Source organism: Bactrocera tryoni, chromosome 4, assembly GCF_016617805.1.
Source record: "Bactrocera tryoni isolate S06 chromosome 4, CSIRO_BtryS06_freeze2, whole genome shotgun sequence".
NCBI classification, from domain to species: domain Eukaryota; kingdom Metazoa; phylum Arthropoda; class Insecta; order Diptera; family Tephritidae; genus Bactrocera; species Bactrocera tryoni.
The window spans coordinates 74,218,318-74,238,170 of record NC_052502.1 but is presented as its reverse complement, the minus strand read 5'-3'; the positions used below and the strand labels follow the sequence as shown (position 1 = coordinate 74,238,170).

The following is a 19,853-nucleotide window of genomic DNA, read 5'->3' as shown; positions in this document are numbered from 1 at the left end:
TTTATTTATTTAGTATGTTATTTACTACCTTTATCGATTATTTTGTAGTACTTATCGAATTCAACTTATTGAAGTGTACACGATTTTTGCAACTCTGAGTCTTTCCATAAGAGGTAACGGTTGTTCTGTCGACTTTATCGAAAATTATTGTTATTATTCCCGCCTATTAGCAATTGGTTTTTTTTAAGTTATAAGGGATTTGATATGAATTTTGTGGCCGCTCTTACTTGTGGTACTACACCAGAGGTAAGCTTTTGTTTTACAAAGAAACAAATGTGTGAACTATATTGTGAAAATACATACGGCAGGTGGTGGCATCGCGATGTGTGAACCAGTTGCTGCTTCGTTCCGAGCCCCAAGGAGAGCTTTCCCTGGAGGCGGCAGCAGATTTTATTAATGAACTGTTCAAAGCGATTGGCTTGCACACCCAGATTACTCCACAGCAGTGTGAGACGGGAAAAGATTTCGACTGGGATGCAGCTGGTTGCCGCCGCTATATATTTCATCGTAACTCTATATTTTTCAACAGATTTGAGCTTTTTCTTAATCAGCTAAGTAAAACAGTGTGCAATATACAAACAACAGCGGTGGAATCGAAGGCACTCCAGCTATATCTCGAATTACTGGGTATTTGGTGTAATTGCTGCATGGATTTGCAGAAACAAGACTCCGATATGCAAATGAAGTTTCTCGTAGAACCAATTGCACGAATTAGTAAATATATTTTTTAATATATTGTTGGACATATTTCAAATGAAGTGTTTTTACAGATTACCAGTTTTTTCTTGGTGTGCACAAAATTAAAAAAAAATGTGGTATGGATTTTGTCGGGGTAGACTTAATCTGCAGATATCTGCTGAATAGCGCCTTACATGGCTTATAGTATGTTTTATAATTTATTTTGTAATTTAAGGTTAACATTCATTTTTACAGTTTTGAGGAATGTCAGTCATACATAGCTGAAGGTTTAAGTAAAGTTATAGAGCAGTATTTTGGATCATCCAGTGGCTTTAATGAAGACGCATTTCAGTTCTATCGCCTTGTTTTTAGATTGGGGGTAATAAAGCCATTGTGTTCATAGCATTTTAAATAATAAAAAATGTATAACATCTTTGCACAGCACCAAAAAGCAACACATTGTGGTGTTTTTAAAAGCCTCATACGTATGCTGGATAAACTTTTAACACAGCAAAGTGTAAGTAACCATCGTCAGCTTGTAAGCTTTCTTATTGAAAAGGGTATGCAGGAAGTTTACTACACATTTCTAAAATTGGAAAGGACGAAGGGCTTGCTAAAGGCTACACTTACCTTTTTGGAGAAACTAAAGCCGTAAGCAAATCTTAAACTTTTTGTTTTACGAAGAATGTTTTAATACTTGAAAGCGCATTGTAGACATTTACTCGATTTAGAATGTTTATCGCAGACGTTTCTGGAGGCAATACTTCGACTTGCATTGCATAAAGATGAAAGCATTTCATTAACTGCAGCAGAATTGTACATTAAAATTGCACGTGACAAGACATGCACTGACGACTATATACTAAAGCATATACTGGAGTTTTTTTTGGAAGAACAGGTGCTGAGTACTAATACGTTAAACATTTATTTATTTAAATAAATATCCTTTTTTTTTATTACTTTCAGTCAAATATGGAATCGATGGTGCCTTATGTTAATGCTCTATGGTCCTATTTTCCTTATATGCAGTCAATAGAAATATATTTTAAGTTGTTGAAAGATGCTGGAAGCGTGCCAGATACCATGCATTATTTTGTTGCACAATTTATACTTGTGGTGTACAAAAAAATGTTGGAGTATGACGGTAAAAGCATAATGTTTGATTTAAAAACTTTAAATAATTAGGCTGCAAATATTTTTTTCTTGTAATTCTTAGATTGTGAGCGTTATGCAAATGAATTTATTTTCGTATACAAAACGCTGCCTACATTATTCGCAGAATCAAATAGCGAGTGCGTCAATGGCATACTACTGCAAATATATAGCATATCTGATCAGGAAATGCTGTGTGAGCATATAGCTGAATTAAAACAAGTATAGTGGCATTAAAACTAAAATAAATATAATAATATAAATGCTTTTGCTTCCAGTTTCTACCTAACCTTGAAGACTACTTTATATCGATATTTAAGGGTGCTAGAAAGGTGCACTATCTCTATTTGTATGCTTCATTTGTGCATTTTGCACGCTCCATTGCAAAGACAGCGAATTTCTATAAATTGGATGGATGCGGTTTACACGTCTATGGACAATATGTAGCTATAGAGCGTGCGCTTCAAGGCCTTGGTGCAGAAAAAGTAGGTATTTTCCAAAATATTTATAAATTTATCATTAATTTTTTTTTTAATATATATGCGAACAGTCACCAAGTGCGCAGCAAGTGGATGACTACTGCTATGTTATACAAAAAATTGGTGTTTTATTGAAGGTAGGCTATAACGTATTTGATCAGTTGGAACACATTATGAAAACGCTGCATGTGCGCCTACTCCAAACTAAACAAATACAAAAGTTTGTTGATAAAAAAGAAAGTTTTATTGGTAAGTGCCACTTGCTACTTAAACAAGAATTTTTCAAAATTTTCATAAATACTAGATGTGTATGCCATTGATTTGCTGGTGAGTGGCTGCATTACGTTGTCACACAATAAAGAGTTCACAAGATCTTCAAAAATGTGGCTTGTGCGTGAAATACTCGTCTTGGAAAATTATTTAGTTAAATTTCTAAGCAAAGCAGAGTCAACAACTAATGCTCAAATGTATCGTGTGAAAACGGTAAATACATATATAAAAATACATATAACTTTTTAAATTAAAATATATTTTAATTTTACATTTTCATTCATTCAATAGTATTTTCTCTGCCTTACTAACCTATATTACTCATTTCGTGAAGTCACTGATATACCCAAGCTGCCACTTAGGTTACAACCATATCATGTCTTGGTTGAAACGTTGCTCTCTAGTTGTTTGCAGCGTAAGCCGAAACTGCAAGTTATCAGTGAAGAGGAGTCGCAGTTTCATCCTAAGCATATTATTAGCTATCAGCGAAGTATGTTTAACAGTTTCACGATGCTGCACTCAACGAAAGATATTGAACTACCATCGCCAGTAGCTTGGAAGTTATGTTTGCGCTATGGTGCGGTGAGTATTGGTGTTTTTCAGCTAATTTCTTCCTCAAATGCATTGCATACATTAAGGATGAGCCTTTTGAAAATTGTAGCGGTTAAATTTGAAATCAGGTCATTTAAAATTCAAATTTAACTAGGAAAAACGTTGACTTCCGTTACATCGAAGCTATAATGCACTTCACAAAAAAAGAATTTTCCATAAAAGAACTGCGATCTGGAAAACTTCTTCAGATTTTATAACTCTGCCTTAGCCTATAATCCCTGCCAAATTTGGTGAATATATCTAATCAAATAAAAGAAGATCTTAATATATAAATTCAGTTAGTATGCCAGCTATATGTTATAGTGGTTCGATAGATATAATAGCTCTGCCTTAGTCTATTATCCTTGCCAAATTTAGTAAAGTTATCTGATCAAATAAAAAAAAAAAATCATACAAGAACTTAATATTAGTCGTCCCATTATTATGCCAGCTGCACGCTATAATGCTCCAATCTGAAAAATTTCTTCAGATATTGTAGTCTACTTATAATCCATGGAAAATTCAATTCATCATTCAACTTCATTTTGATCGTTTAGTTTGTATGGCAGCTATGTGCTATAATCCGATGGACCGATCTAGGAAATTTCTTAAGGTGTTACCTTAAAATATAATCCTTGTCAAATTCTGTGAAGATATCTCGTCAAATAAAGAAGTTTCCCATACAAGAACTTGATTTTAATCGGTCCGATATCAGTGGTTCTGACAAATTAGCAGCTTTTTTTGGAGAAAAGAACGTGTGCAGATCGATAACTCAAAAAGTGAGGAATTGTGTTGTGTATATATTTTGCAGGTCGGATACCATTATCTTCTAGGTGTTACAAACTTCGTGACAAATTTAATATACCCTATTCAGGTTATAAAAATACCTTATCACTTGTTCGTTTTAAATTATTGTAACATCAATTTTTGTGTTTTTAATCATTTCTTTTGCCTTGTAGCCCACACATAAGTTCGCGGATGAACTATTTGCATTTATGCAAGCTTTAATAAAACACCATTCCAAAATATTTGCGCATATTTCTGCCGTATTAATATACAATTTGTACAATCAAAAGCCGCCGCTCACAATAGACGTTATACAGGTGAGTCGAAGAAAAAATTCTAACCTTTTAGGTATTTGGGAGTACAAAACTAAATATATGTTTGTTAATGATAAATAATATATATTGTATTTCAAGTTGTTGCAAATGTTTCGAAAAAAATAAGTCGAAACATAACCTAGAATCACCAATTTCCTAGCAAGAAGACTAACGGTTAAATCATACAATAAACCTACCATACATTTCTGTTGAAGTATTTTGAGTTTCTTAAGGGATTATATACACTTTCAAATTAAAAAAAAAAAAAATTGTGGATTTTTTTTTAATAATCGCTGATTCACTTTGAAAATTTGGACTCCTTTAAAATTTTAAAATGCTGCCTAAAATTATTTTTATGAAAAAATTTCATTTTAGAGTGACTTAAATGTCGAAATTGTTAAAAATCATATTCCATCGATCTAAGAAATTCGTGTGAAAATTTGATGCCGTTGGGTCCAGCCGTTTCGGAAAAATTTTACCCTTCGGTTCTGAAGTAGAAAAACGCGTTTAATATTTTGGGAGCAAACTTCACTGAATTAAAAAATTCTTTCAAATGCGTTCATATCTACGAAACTACAACATTTGCCCGGTCAACTTAACTTCTCGAAGAAGAATCTGAAATATATGCATTTATTCGATATTTAAGCAAAAAAAGAATCGATTTTTTGAAATTCAAAAGTGGATATGACCCCTTTAAAATTACTGATACAGTTTTTTTGTAGGGATGCATTAGTTTTTAGTAGAGTTTGTAGCCGACTTGATAGGTTGTTGGTGTTAATATGAACTTAAGTATGCTTAAAAATATCACATTAATATAATCAAAACTATTGAAATATTAAAAACTATATAACCTTAAAAATCTACCTGAGTAACTGTAGCGTAGAAAACTAAAAGTTTTATGTACAAATGTGAATTGAAGCCTGCCTAAAAATATCACAGTTTCCTATGGAAACATATGTTTAGGATCGCAATTATTGATCCCCTCCTTTTACTCTCGTTTTTAGTCCGTTATTTCTGCACAAAAGTCCTTCATTGATCAGCTTCCAGCCGAACATACACCCACCTTGCTCTGTGTTACTGTAGTCTTGCGCGTTTTACAATTTCTACAACAAGCCCTTTTAAAAATACCACCCATCACCGGCGGCAATCGTTTGATGGCTTTGAAACACCTCTACCTCTACACAGAAAATTTGAATGTTAGCGATGATAATGTGCTACCCGATATGTGAGTAATGCCAATCAATTTACCCAAGTATTTCCTTAGAAATAACTGTGTACGATTTTTAATTCTAATTTATAATATGTGAAAACACTTTCTTGTTTGTTTTTTCTTATGTACTTGTTTTTGTAGTCGGGACCAAGCGAAAGCCTTGCAAAATCACATTTTAAATAATGCCGAACAAATGTGTTTAAAGGCATATTTGTGCAGTTTGGGCGTGAACACAGAAACCAATGGAGGAATATAGGCTTAGTTTGCACACGCAACAAAGTTTTTGAAAAAAATATAAAATTATCCCTTTGTTGACAAACAACTAAAAATGCGCTGCCGCGAAGTGTTCTAGAAAAATGACGATATACATACTTACTTAACTGTATGACATTTAGTTTTAAGCTTTGCGTTTATTATTTATTTCCATAAATCAACCTAATTTCCTTTTCATTATCAATATTTGTAAACAATGAGTTATTGCATATACATATGTATGTACAAGAATGTGTGCATATGAAAATGAAAGGTGCAAATTTGTAATTTTCCTATGAAATACTATACATATGTATGTACATATTTGCTTTATTCGCTGCTCCCTGATAAGTTTGGAAAAGTTCACAATTAACTGTTATTAAAAACGACGTAATTTCATAATTTTTATTTTTTAAATCACTATATTTATATACATACATACTTGCAAGTTTGTTGCAAATAAGTTGTGATTGCTTATCACTAAGTGATTTATTAATATTATATGTACATTTACTTAGAATTTTCTAAATTACTTGCATATATGAATATTTCATCATATATACATACATAGTATGTGTCTAAACTTTCTCCCCTGCCAACATTTTATAATGAATTACAAGACCATGTTTCCTGCGTCTGTCGTGTACTACCTCATTCATAATACTTCAAAAACATCCATTTAGTAATATTGTCTGTTAATTTTTAATTAATGTGCTTATACATATACAAAAAATCGAAAAAATAAGCAAAGTTACTTAAATGATTTTAGGTTTCATTGCCTGTTTGCTTAAGTTATTAACAAGCATGATGCATTTATATAACTACCTAAGAGTCGTGAATAGCTTGTCAGATGGGTTTTTTGTTGCAAGTTTCTGAAAGTTAAAAATTAGTTTAAATGGGCTATGAATAAAATATGTTAACTGTTTATAATTAGTGGGCGCGAGCTTGGGTAAAAAATTTACAAAATTATTAAAATTATTTTTTCATTAAAGACACAGTTTAATGTGTTGTTTGAAGTTTAGAAATTTTATGTATTTCAACCTGTTAAATTTAACCACTTTAACAATTTAGAAGCTTACATTTTATTTTGATTTATAAAAGTAATAAATTAAATGCATATACATATGTATGTATATAATATTATTTTGTTTTGATTGATAAATAACAATCAAAGTTTATAGTGACACCATATCTATCGATTAGTGGTTGTGGTATGTTCAGATGTGCGATTTATGACTTAAAATATATTTCAAATATAAATTAAAAAAGTAACAAGCAAATAATTATTTAATACTAAAATTAAATACAATATATAATAAACTAAAATAATAAATTTAAACTTTTAATTATTAATTCTTATATAATAATAAATTTTATAAATAAATATATGAGATAGTAAAAATGACTGCTAAATGATTTGTATATATGTATGTACATTTAAATTTTTTGATCAAAATTAGACTAAAAAATTCTTATATCAATTATAACTAATTTAAATATTAATCATTATCAGACAACGTTACTTTTTCAAGTAAATCTTTAAAAAATCACAGTTTGCTTTCGTTTAAAATATTTAAAAAAGGTTGTCAGCAACTAACACATAAATCATAAGGCACTTCCTTTTTGCATTTAGTGCGCAACTTAAAAATTTAGTAACAATTAATTAATAGCAATTACTAATCTGTAATAAAAATCTTTGTCGGCGGAAATTTACATGCAAATTACGCATTAATTTGAATACCTACGCACGCACTTGTTAACCTGTCTATGAATGCCTTAAGTGAGTACTTAATTTCTAGGTCTTGAGGGAAATTAAAACAGACACATAAGTGCTTGTAATAACATTTTTTTCGCTATCTGATTGATCGGTAGTCATCCATTAAAATCAATTTAAATATTGCACAACTCTAATGCAAATAAAATGCGAAATTTTGACAGTGAATATTAATTAAAAAATTGACATTTAATTATAAAAAATATACACAACACAAATCAATTATAAGTTAGACAATTTCGTTAAGTTTGACAATTTTTTTTATAACATCGTATTTTGGGTATGTTCTCTATGCATGTTAAATATGTCAATTGTCGTACACCCGTATTTTATGTCTGCAAGGGCTAGTCTAGCACTCCTACGGCACACGCATACGTCACAGGTGCCCTTGAAGACCAGTTGCTTATGTTGATATCTCTGGACTTTTTTATGCTCATAGATTTCAATGTGCATACATACATACATATGTTTGTAAAATAACCAACTCCTTAGCTGCGCCCTCAAATGTTTATCTAAAGTCAATTATCAATTTTATTGGCGCAGTTGGTTAGCTGAAAGTGATGATACATTTCTTCTTCATTTAAATTTATTATATGAATGTAATAAATTATGTACATACATATGTTTGCCTGCATTTTTTTTGGCTAAAGTTGGTTAGAATGACGCTTTCCGCTACAAAATGCATACAATTTAACTTTATGTATTTTTTGTACATATCTTTAATAATGTTGTTATTATTTTATTAAATATTTTTTATATTTTTTTTAATATAATTTATATATATTTTTATATACTATGTACTTTTAATTTTATTTTTATGACTTTTTTATTTAACAATATTTTCAATTTCTGCTTTACACACGCACAAATGTTTAAATATCTCCTTTTCTTAGTTTCAAACACATTTTCACTTTGGACGAAAACTCTAAATTTTTGCGTAAATCAAACTAAAAATGCGCCGGCTAATTTTCAACCTGTAAGCACATTGTGTGCTCTGCAGCCTCTGAGGCCAGCAGCAGACGCATCGTTAAGGTGATAATACATTTAATTCATTGCTACTGTTTGTTTGTGTTGCTTATTTGCAAATTCGCTACCTCCTACAGCTTGCCATTTCATAAGTGTGTGCTCATGCTACATATGTATGCGTTTGAACAATAATTTACTAGTATTGGTGTAACTTGAGTTCATCTCTTTTTGCTTTGTTGTTGTTTTTGCTTCGCTGCAGCCTGAAGTAGTATGTATATTTTAGCGTCAACAAATCATTTATTGTCATAATTTCCTCTTATTTACAAAAATACAATATGTACGCCTTTCACAACGTCGTGTTTGAGTGTATACTACCTATAGAGTGCAAAAATTAGAGTAATCGGTGTTACATTTATAAATACAAACAATTTTATTTATTTGCCAGCGAAACTATAAAATACGCTACTAACAAGCATGATTAAACCTTTGCGAAATTCACCGCCGTCATTATTACAACAAGGAACAGCCTAACATTCTAATGTAAACAAACTTCACAACAAGCATTTCCGTTACCTAACGTCAACTTCAGTTTGTCAACAGTTGAAATAAGATTTAATAAAAGTGATTTAATTGCCTATAACTAGCCGTTAAATGTGCAAATATTTATGTTTAAAACGTGTTATGAGTTTAGTGTGAATATCAGTATGTTAATTGTGTTATAAAATCGAATGTAAATTGTGCTATAAAAAGTCAAGGAAAGTCAAGGAAATTGTACGCGAACATCCTTTGTGAAGAATGACATTGAAAAATTTGGACCAAAAAAATTATTGGAAGCAGCACAGAATGGAAAATCGGTAAGTATATATCGGTAATCCATATTTTTAACAACAGACACTTTGCCACATTATGTATTAAAACTATTCAGTTAGTAAGTTAAAAATAAGCGATCACATAGAAAAGCGCATATAAAATTAATGCTCCAGATCCTTTCCAAAAATAATTTGAAACTTTTTATATATTTTTTTTATATGTATATATTTGTACTATTAAAGTGCTAATTTTGCATTTGAAATTAACTCAATAGCGAGTTACCGGTTTTTAATAAGCTTTTTAAAGCGTTACCGCTATTTGCACATCATTAGGAATGTAGGAAAAAATGTAAGGAGTACGTAACTGCTCCGATTAATGCCTGTCTAAGCATATTTGCGCTCGAGAGCAGTATAATAAGACCTAAACAAGAAAGCTAAACGTTACTTACTACTTGTTTAACTAAAATTTATCTATACATTGCAAAAATATGTTATTTTTTACAAGCTTTATTTATTTTATTTAGCTTTAGTATGACAAACTAAGCGATTTGTAGATATATACATACGTGTGTGCATACATATACATAAATCTAGTAGCAAATTTTATTCGTGTTTGTATACGCCGATCGCGAAAAGCGCTTTTTCGCTCAATGTGTTGTAATTGTGTTGGTGTTGCGTATGCGTGAGTGCACAAGCAACGCTGAATTCGACAAGCGTATTTATATGGGCAACGAATTTTCGGGGAGCGCTTTAATTCTAATATAAATGTATGTATGTATATGCGTGTGTGAGACAACGTATTTTATGGCGTGCAATAAATTAAAAGTTAAAAATTGAAATTGAAGACGACACCAGAATACTTGTCACCACTGCATACTCACACACACACACACAGTCGCTCACTAATCTAAGTAAATAACTACCTGTTAATTTGATACAAAGCTGCTCGGCAGCGATGTACGCGCTTAATATATTTTTTGTGAACTTTTTTTGTTGTGAAAGTGAATTTGATTTATAAAGCATATAGAATTAAATAAATTATAATAAAGGCCTGAAAAATATCACAGCAAAATTAACGCTATCGCTCCAGCTTTTCTCAGCGACGCGCATTTCTGCTGCTGTGATTTCGAAATCTTCAAAAGCGCGTCTTGCAGCGCCTTCAAAGCGCTCCGAATGTCTATCCCTACATCCAACTGCTGCCTGCACAACCGCGCGTTGATCCAATTTTTGTGTATATGTGGCTATGTACATATGTATGTATGTGTGCCATTAAACAATAGCGCTCGGCGCTCGACTTAAACTACACAAAGTGTGTTTTTAGGTGTGTGTGCGAAAGCATTATTGTGACACCTACGCGCGCTGCTCACTTCTGCGCTTGTGTGCTGCGTCTGCATTATTCACTTGAGTGTGTAGCCGTGCGATCGCGATTGTGATCGCCAACGCTGCTTCCCCTAATGCTGTGTAACAAATATGCAATAATAACAACAAAAAGCCAAACACTACCACATGTGCGCCTATATAGAGCGGTAGCAAAGCTCAGTGGTGGTTGGTGTGAAATTGAAAATCGAGCAGCAGCAGCAGCAACAAATCACAGTCGTGCCAATATCAGCAACAGCAACATCAGCAGTAAACGTTTAGGAGCAGCAGTCAGTATGAGCAACGGCGTTAGCAGTCACAACACAGCAAAGGCGCGTCAAGAAAACTCGGTTCAGCAATCTGTGTTGTGAACGCGTTTTTCGCTACTTATAAATTTTTTTTTTTTTTTTTTTTTTTAATTTTTTCGATTTTGTGCAAAAAGGAAATTTTCATTTAACGTTAGCGGTGCACACTGGCAAGCGGTCAGTCATATTATGGACGTGCCGGTGAGCGTATGCCGGTTTGCAGTGTTACAGTTTTAACTAAAAAGAATAATAACAAAAGGAAAAAACAATATCATAAATTAAATACGTAAATTTACAGCGCCAAGCTTACGCGCAACTAATACGTAAACGCGACTCAACGCGTACACACGCATCTGAGTTTTACGAAAAATACGAACTGAATTCATTAAATAATAAAATTTAAAAAAGTATTTAAATTACTTAAAAAAAAAATCGCATTACGGCCTGAGCAGCAGCTCATTACAAAGCTGCAAACGTCGCCTGGTGTTGATCTGTCTGTCCATACGCACTCGAAACTCGATCAATCTGTGTGTTGAATGCTTGTATTTACATACAAACACACTTCTGTAAATTTGACGGCCAGTAAGTCAATCAGACGCGGCGGGTGGTGTGGCTTTATCGGTGCTAAATCGTGTGTCAAGGCGTGAAAGTAACAAGTCTAAGTGCATACGAGCATACATACATACAAATGTACAAATATTGGCATTACAAATGTTGAATTTGTTTGATAATAAATAATATAAGAAAACGTTTAAATAAATCGCTTTCGGCGGCATATAAATTTCTTGCACAAGTAAAGTCACAAGCGCAGCATAAATACCTTTTAAAGAAAAACAAAAACAAAAAAATAAATAAAAATAAAAATAAGAGAAGCGCAAAACAATTTGTTTTACAAGCCGTTAACGCCTTGCGATTTTTTAAATGCTACCTAAATGTTATACAAGCGTGCAATTAAATAATAATAAAAATACCATTTTGTGCCGTTAACACTTCATTTAAATTAAGTGCATTATTAACATTATTTTAAACGAAACCATACTGTCTTGTTAAATTGTTGGCAACGCAGAACGATTTTAAGTAACGCGGACGCGCAGGATCAGCAGCAGTGCAGCAGTTGGTGCATAGACATTTTGTTATCACTGTAGGTTGAGTATTTACTACAAATTAATTAATTATTTAATTTATAATAAAAAAAATGTGCAAAAAATCATTTGAAGGTACGTGACATGCGTGACGCGCGTTAACAATATAAATTATTATTAAATCGAATTATTAAATTAGCTCACAGAAACTAAATTAATAATCTGCTTAACTAATTGAGGCGCTGAACTCATGGTTTTCTTATTCTAAGCTGATAATTAAAAGTGAGGTTAGTCGTTATGAGTCAAAGGACCGTTTTCTCAATGTCTGGTTAGCAGCCAAACTGTCAGTAAAACAAGAAAAAACGTTAACTTCGGCTGCACCGAAGCTAATCTACCCTTCACAGGTGCATTTCTTTTAGTAACTACATATGCGTTCAGTTTGTATGGCAGCTATTTGCTATAGTTAACCGATCTGAACAATTTCTTCGGAGATTACATTGTTCCCTTAGAAAATAACAAAAATAAAAAATGTGCCAACTTTTGTGCAGATACGTTGTCAAATGTGAAAGTTTTCCATACAAGAACTTAATTCCGATCGTTCAGTTTTTATGGCAGCTATATGTTATAGTGGTCCCATATCGGGACTTCCGACAAATGAGCAACTTCTTGAAGAGAAAACCACGTTTGCAAAATTTCAAAACGATATCTTAAAAACTGAGGGACTAGTTTGTATATATACAGACGGACAGACAGACAGACGGACATGGCTAAATCGACTCAGCTCAACATACTGATCATTTATACATATACATATGTACATACATATATACTTTATAGGGTCTCCAACGCTTCCTACTGGATGTTACAAACTTCGTGGCAAACTTAATATACCCTGTTCAGGTTATAAAACGTTTCTTTACCGAAAGAAGAAGTCTTGGTTAAGTTAACCAGAATTTAACTAACTTCGAATTTATAATCTAACGAGAGAGGAAGAACAGTTTTTCGTTAGTCGGCTCTATGTAACCTGAATGGACCCAGGCATGGAATGTCAACTCATTCCTACTCACTTCCTGCAGGAATATTTTTTGCCGCTACAACATAATTTTCGCCTCTAATCTATTTGATTTATTAGCTACCCTCGTTCTACTAAGCTTTAGTCTTGATCAAATTGGTTCTTAGGCGCTTCTTTTTCATTAAACATATTTTAGGTAATAACCGAGCTCTGACTACAATTCATTATGAGCATCTAGTCATTCTACATATATACATGGATTCAGACGTCTAATGCCAGAAATGTGTTTAGAAAACTGTCGCCGATCTTCGGTTGTTAGAAAAACTTCCAGGTCTTCCATTCTACCCATTCAACTCATTCCGTCTAGATAATTTTGCTGTGATCAGTCTCCTGATCAACTCTGAATTCCATTTCGCAATGCTTCCCTGACGTAATTCGCGAGCCTCCCTGACGTAGTTCCCTGAAAAACTTCTCGTACTGACGGTTCCTGCGGGCGTAATGTGGTCTAACTCTAACTACTTATCTAGAAACTGGACTTCATTGCAGTTCTATAGCGTCAAAAAAGTGTTCAAGAAGTAAAGAATATGATTACCGTACATTTCTCCCGGCAGACGGCTTACTTATAGTATATCTGATATATGCAGATCAGCTGAAGAGCTTGATTCCAATGAGTGGGGGATTTATTTATGGAATTAATGTTATAGTGACTGGCGAGTGTAATAATAAATACGCATAAATACCTGTTAACCGAACTCTTAAGCTTATAATGTGTCTGTCTTCGAAAAATAAACGATTTAAATTCACTTAAGACGTTTTATATATGCAAATATATGAGAAAAGCTTCACTGCTGTAAATATGCTTGATCTGCATTTCGTCTGAAAGTAATTAAAAAAAAGAATACCTCAAAGCACCGAATTAGAAAAGCAGCTGATTTAATTTTACAAGTGTGACGAATGTCTTCTCCCTGCATTTAAGCCGATTCCGGTTTTCGCTTATCATTCGTTCCCTGTTTTTGTACCGAAACGCTGTTAGCTTTTGCCAGCTCAATAACAATAAAAAATCACTCATTAATAATATCAACACCTTGTAATCATAATGTAATTAATAAAATGTTAAAATTGCATTAACCGAATTTGTAATTAGCACTTAAGTAATGAGTAATGTAAACCAGATTTATTAATTTTGAGAATATTATTTTGCAATTCGATCAGCTGGTTTTAATGCCATTTGGAATACCATCTTTTCGTTTATTCTTATTTTTTTGCTTAGTCTGATAATTAGGTTCTATTTTGCACGTGTCCAGAGACAGGTTGCTTAATTTTAGATCACCCATTGAGTCTAGTAGAATATTCCAATGTAGTACTCGTATATGAAGAAGTCTTCTCCAATCATGCGCTTTTCGTGAAACGAGTTAAAAAGATCCTACATATTTATGTTTGTCTTCTCTAATTCCGCTCAAACTTGAACATTAGACTGTTCTCAAAGGATGCGGAACTGTCTTTATCAAGGACTTGCACTAAAAATTAATACCATAACTTTAAAAGCCATAAGACTTCCGTGTAAATCAAGCTGTTCCAAAGACAATTGACAACCCATTTCCACGACAGTCGGGTTTACGTAATCGATCCGAACCCGGATACCCGGTCAAGGATTGTGTACTCGGCAACAGTCACAGCACAGTCGGGTGACCGGAACGGACCCAGATGTACATACTTGTACATCAGGCCAAGGATTCTGAACTGACCCACTAAATATTTTGTTTAAAATTCCAATACCCTCTACACATTATTAAAGTATTTTTGTATTCCTGCCTTTAGAATGCCACACTTTATCACTTCAAAGGGACTTAAGCAACGACTGTGCCATGATGTTTTCAAAATTAAATTAAAAGAATTTATGATTAGCTTTACTGACGCCAAAAGTAGCAAAAACTACGCGTCGCCTCGGTGATACCCACACCTCATACCATCACAAACCTAAGCAGATAATAACATGTCAAATGATGGTACGAAGTGCGACAGTTTAGATTCAATGTTATCGCAAACATAACGAACATTTTAATACCAACTTGTCAAAGCAGTTTAGAGAACATGTCAAATTAGTGGAATTGACACGCAGCAAAGAAACTTAAATTGTTGCCATGATGTGTTAAATCAGGAATTCCATGAATCTTATTTATGCCTCTTGTTTTTAGCAGTGATTAGGCGAAAATTCAGTCAAATAAAACGGTTTTTTGTCTCTTTGGACTTTTTAGAGCTGAAACAGTGGGATCTTGATAGTTGGAGAAAAATCTCCAGAATGAGCTTAAAGCCTTTCCTGCGTAATTTTTGTAAAAAGCTTTTTGGAAATACTCATCAAAAACTGTTAATAACCCATTAAAATCCATCTCCTAAAATTTGCAGAGTGGCGAATCGAACAAACAACTCACTAAGCTAATCTAATAGCGGCAGATCGTATATTGCCAAACGAAAAATTGTTCAAAGAGCTTTCTGCTTCTTTCTATATATTATTTAAATACACCAACCAAATTTATACTTTCTCCTTAGCAACTTCGCCAATATACGTAACATTTTCAAAAACTAATCCGCTAGCTTACTGTATTACTGTTTTGATAAATACGCTGATTTGAAATAAATACCGCTATGCCCATCAATTATTAGCCTGCTCGAGCACTTACACACATACTTATTAGGGCTTAATTATTACCTCTTATGTTATATATTCATTATTAAAATGTGATTTGTCAAAATATTTGCATTGTTGATATTAAAAATATTAACTTATTTTCGTAGTGCTTGGCAATAAACCGTTGGGAGAATTAAGAGGAGTAAAATATTGGCAACGAAAATAACAAACACAATCAGCTGATGTGGCATGTTATATTTAATAAAACTGTTTAATTGTCGTTAATTGTAAAGTACAATCGTTCAAACAATCGATTAATTATCTTTTCATGATTATTAGACAAAATCTATCGATTTGAAATTTTGCAATTTTTAAGAAGACATTTTTCGAAATTTAACATTGAAGTTATTGGTCAAACCAACGCTATAGTCTCTAAACATGTTGTTCAGATCGGACCACTATCGGCCCATTTATGTAGTTGCCATACAAACTGACCGATGAAAATCAAAATAAAGATCTGTACCGTTTTATGCTATCCATGAAACCGAAGTTTTCGCTTTTTTTTGTTTATTTTTTTTATTATAAATCCAAAATCAAAATATATTAATTTACTATATATAAACTCTTTTAAAAAATAATTCTTCCGTATTCTCTCTCCGCCGTTTCGATTTTTTTGACATTTAGTATTTACGTACTTAAATAACGCATAGCAGATATTAGTATTTACTACTTCTTTTGGTAGCCACTCTCATTGATACTTCCTCTTTATTGGCTTATAAAAAGTATTTATGCATCCTCGGCTCAATTGTTATGCAAACAGCGTTTTTATTTATGCCTTTCCCAAACCGAGTTAACGCCCCGACGAAGGTCACGCTTTCGGCACTATGCCAAATGCCAACGTCATAATAAAATTTGTCACTAACTAATAAATGTATATTGTGGTGGTGGGGGTTTTAAAGTTTTTAAGCCCAAACTCACCAGCAAACCTACATGCAAACACACGAACTAACAAAAAATTGCCTGCTTTGCTACAAATACGTGTTTGTAACATTGTGCATGTAAACACTCTATTGTTGTTCAAGCATTAATAATCGATCGATTATTTTCATATAGTATGTGCGTTATCGACTCATACTCACCTGCGCTTACAAGGCATGCTGTCAAATTTGAATAGCAAAAGAAGCGCTAAAGCCAATGCAAATCCTCGTACAAATCGTCGGCATTTAAACTGCAAGCCTTAGCGTATGCAAATATGAATTATATACAGGTTTATTTGTAAACAATCAATCATATTTTGTGTATGCATGTGTGATTGTGTTGTTCATTACTACTATAATATATGATTTGGTGTTGAACTTGATTTTACGGATTTTGCGGGTGACAACAATTTTTTTTACTTATTATGTCGTTGTTGTTGCTATTGTACAGCCTATACAGTTGCCCGCGTGCTGCATTTAAATTTATGAATAACATAAATTTTGTGCACTACTAATTAAGTGCCAACCCTGCACGTGAGGAGAGACAAGTGTTTTTGTAGTATTTTGTATCGAAAGTACTGCGAGTAAAATATGTATATCAGAAAGTATGCACACACATTAAAAAACAAATAAATAAAACTTAAAATGTATAATAAACAAAGTTGAATTACATGTGTAATTGCGTCAATACAAGTATGTACCTGTAATCAAATTGCATTGCACAAGTTATGATATCAGCGTCGTTTGCCGCCAACAGCTTAGCTGTTGATCAAGCAGCCTGGTAGGCTTGTAGGCAGGCGCGGCGTGCCATATACATAGGTTAGACCAACGCAAACTGGGGCAATCTTATCGAAGTTTACGCTAAATTGACACTCGAAATGTGTGCAATACGATTAAGTGTGAGTTGATTTGTGCTAAATTGTGATTTATGCGCATTGCCAGCTAGAGAATGGGTCAGCGCATGGTCAACGTAAATGTTATAGTATGTATGCCGTAACGCGCCATAATAGAATAGGCCGGTTCTTAAAACTATTTTTCAACTTTAAAGGGCAACAAGCTCTGTAATAGAGTTGCTTGAAAAAATATTAAACAAACTACTAAGTGATAAAAATAAATCGCATTAATATGATTTTAAATTATTTTTGTACAAACAACATTGCCTAACTTAAAAATAGTAAAATGAAAGTATATTAAGTTTGGCATGAACTTGCCAGAAAGAAATGTTCTTTCTTCTCCAAGAAACTGCTCATTTATTGGAATCGCTGATATAGCTGCCATACAAATTTACCTATCAAAATCAAAATAAATGTCCTTTTACACTTTTTATGCTAAAAAAATTCACCTGTGCGGGGTATTATATGTAGCTTCGGTGCAGTCGAAGTTAACGTTTTTTGTTGTTCCTTGCAATAAGTCTACAGTGAAAACACAACTTATATGTATGTAATTTTTCTTTAAGCGCCAACCTTGAGTTATTAAAACCACGTATAACAGTAGTAAATAGTACTTACAATAATTAAAATAACTGTATCATTAACTACCGTACATTGACCTGCCCGAAGCATTGATAAGCTGTCGTTGCATATCGCTTGTGTTGTAAACCGATTGATTAATGCGATGCGGTACCTAGGAAATACATTATATGCATACAAAAACGGCCACTTGCAAGAATATTTAAAAATTGTACAAAAAGTACGTAGAAAGGCGACCATGAAATTTATTAATATCAAATTTTCTTTGTTCAGCAAATATAATGCAAGGAAAGCATGAGTTTTATTGCGGTATTGTCGGGCAGTTAACTTCATTTTGAAACGTTGAATTTATGCAAATATCTCTTCCCTAGCCGTTTGAAAGGTGGGACTACTAAATGATTGAAAATAGCAGAGCTCTTACATTCGCTGTCGCTGTGTATAAATTTTTTAAATAATGCTGAAATTTTTTTTAGTGTTCGAGCGCCCTTCTTACATTTTTAGGCCCGAAAATTCTTTGGATTTTTTTTAATGGGACAAAAATATATGGCTGGCGGCTATACAGACTCCACGCTTTTGCACAGTTATTTTTTTAGTAAGCGCCTCTATTAGTAATATTACAACTTGTATGTGGTCCATTTTTCCACCTCTTATATTCGCAAAGTCTCTGTGAAGCTCTGTTCGAGCCTTGTCGTAATTTGGAGAGTCTTAGAATTGTTGTTCTGCTTAATGGCTACGCAATTTTGGAGATTAACTTAGTTTCGATACTGCGTCGAGTTCTAAGCTCCGCAGACATTTGCCTTTGGTACATAAATTTACAAATTTTCTTTCTGATGTGTTTTTGTTGTAAATTATTGAATTATATAGTTTCAATAAATTTAACTGAAACCCTACAGCGCTAAATCATTTGAGGTGAACTTGAGTAAATTAAAGATTACTTGTAAGCGGGCTATCTCTTCGCGTGTAATTTGGTCTCTTGAAATCATCAAATTTTTCAAAATGATTTTAGGTAATTTAACAGATAAGCATTCAAATATATAGTTTTCTTTTTAAATACCGATAAAGTTTGACAACATTGATAGCAGGATGCTAATAATAAGCATACAAAAAAACCTAAATATTTATTTACAGCATATTTGGTCAGTTAACAATTTTTATTTAATTTTTCATTATTTATTTTAGTGCGATTGTAAAAATATCAATTTTCCAAGCACAAACATAAAATTATTTGCTGTATAACTCATTTCATTATTCACTATTAGAACAACTGACACTTATTAATCTATCGATAACAATCGATTTTCACAATGAACGATCCTTGTCTGCTATTTGATGGCGAGTCATAATTTATGGATTACATATGTATATGTATACATAATGTACATACATATATTTTATAACTGCATAAATGCAAAAGATATATATTTAATAAAATTTCCATATTTTTATATCTTGAAAATACATTATGCGAATAATATATTTTAATAAAATTTCCATTACGTCCAAGAGGCGTGTTTTTTATATCTTATAGATAAAATAATAGATACAACTCCTTTGAAAATCATAAAACACGAAAATCGACAAGACAACGCCTTTCTAAATTTTTCCGTACCATTTACGTATCTTATTAATCTTAAATAAATATTAAAATATTTACTTATTTTTCATTTTCTTATGAAAAGGTGTGGATTATGTCGGAAAGTTTTTTGTTGAGCCCAAATAATACAATAAATTCATATATTTTTTAT

At 32.6% G+C, this 19,853-nt stretch overlaps 2 protein-coding genes across 4 annotated transcripts in view; both read left to right on the top strand.

The window, feature by feature from the left end:
• The first annotated feature begins 151 nt into the window (after positions 1 to 151).
• On the top strand, positions 152 to 5,886 carry LOC120773384. The gene is made up of 15 exons (XM_040102218.1): positions 152 to 246; positions 309 to 714; positions 771 to 882; positions 934 to 1,057; positions 1,121 to 1,329; positions 1,393 to 1,576; positions 1,645 to 1,822; positions 1,895 to 2,052; positions 2,109 to 2,315; positions 2,381 to 2,558; positions 2,614 to 2,792; positions 2,871 to 3,161; positions 4,130 to 4,273; positions 5,275 to 5,495; positions 5,622 to 5,886. Exons 1-15 carry the CDS (start codon positions 205 to 207, stop codon positions 5,734 to 5,736), a joined length of 2,748 nt encoding a protein of 915 aa, XP_039958152.1. The 5' UTR covers positions 152 to 204; the 3' UTR covers positions 5,737 to 5,886.
• Positions 5,806 to 19,853, top strand: part of LOC120773383 (open rectifier potassium channel protein 1) — a 38,181-nt gene continuing 24,133 nt past the window's right edge. Inside the window, exons 1-3 of one of the 3 annotated variants that reach the window (XM_040102214.1) lie at positions 5,806 to 5,862; positions 8,400 to 8,538; positions 8,918 to 9,326. The gene's annotated coding sequence lies outside the window, so the exon portion shown is untranslated. Of the gene's footprint in view, positions 5,863 to 8,399; positions 8,539 to 8,721; positions 8,741 to 8,917; positions 9,327 to 10,890; positions 12,084 to 19,853 lie in introns of those variants that run through there. The other 2 variants (XM_040102215.1, XM_040102213.1) reach the window with 2 other exon arrangements.

Excerpts from the sequence above, each read along its gene's own strand:
- LOC120773384 (XM_040102218.1), top strand. The coding sequence starts at position 205 with ATGAATTTTGTGGCCGCTCTTACTTGTGGTACTACACCAGAG. Across the intron at positions 247-308 it reads CTTGTGGTACTACACCAGAG|GTGGTGGCATCGCGATGTGT; the intron begins GTAAGCTTTTGT and ends TACATACGGCAG. Across the intron at positions 2,316-2,380 it reads AAGGCCTTGGTGCAGAAAAA|TCACCAAGTGCGCAGCAAGT; the intron begins GTAGGTATTTTC and ends ATATGCGAACAG.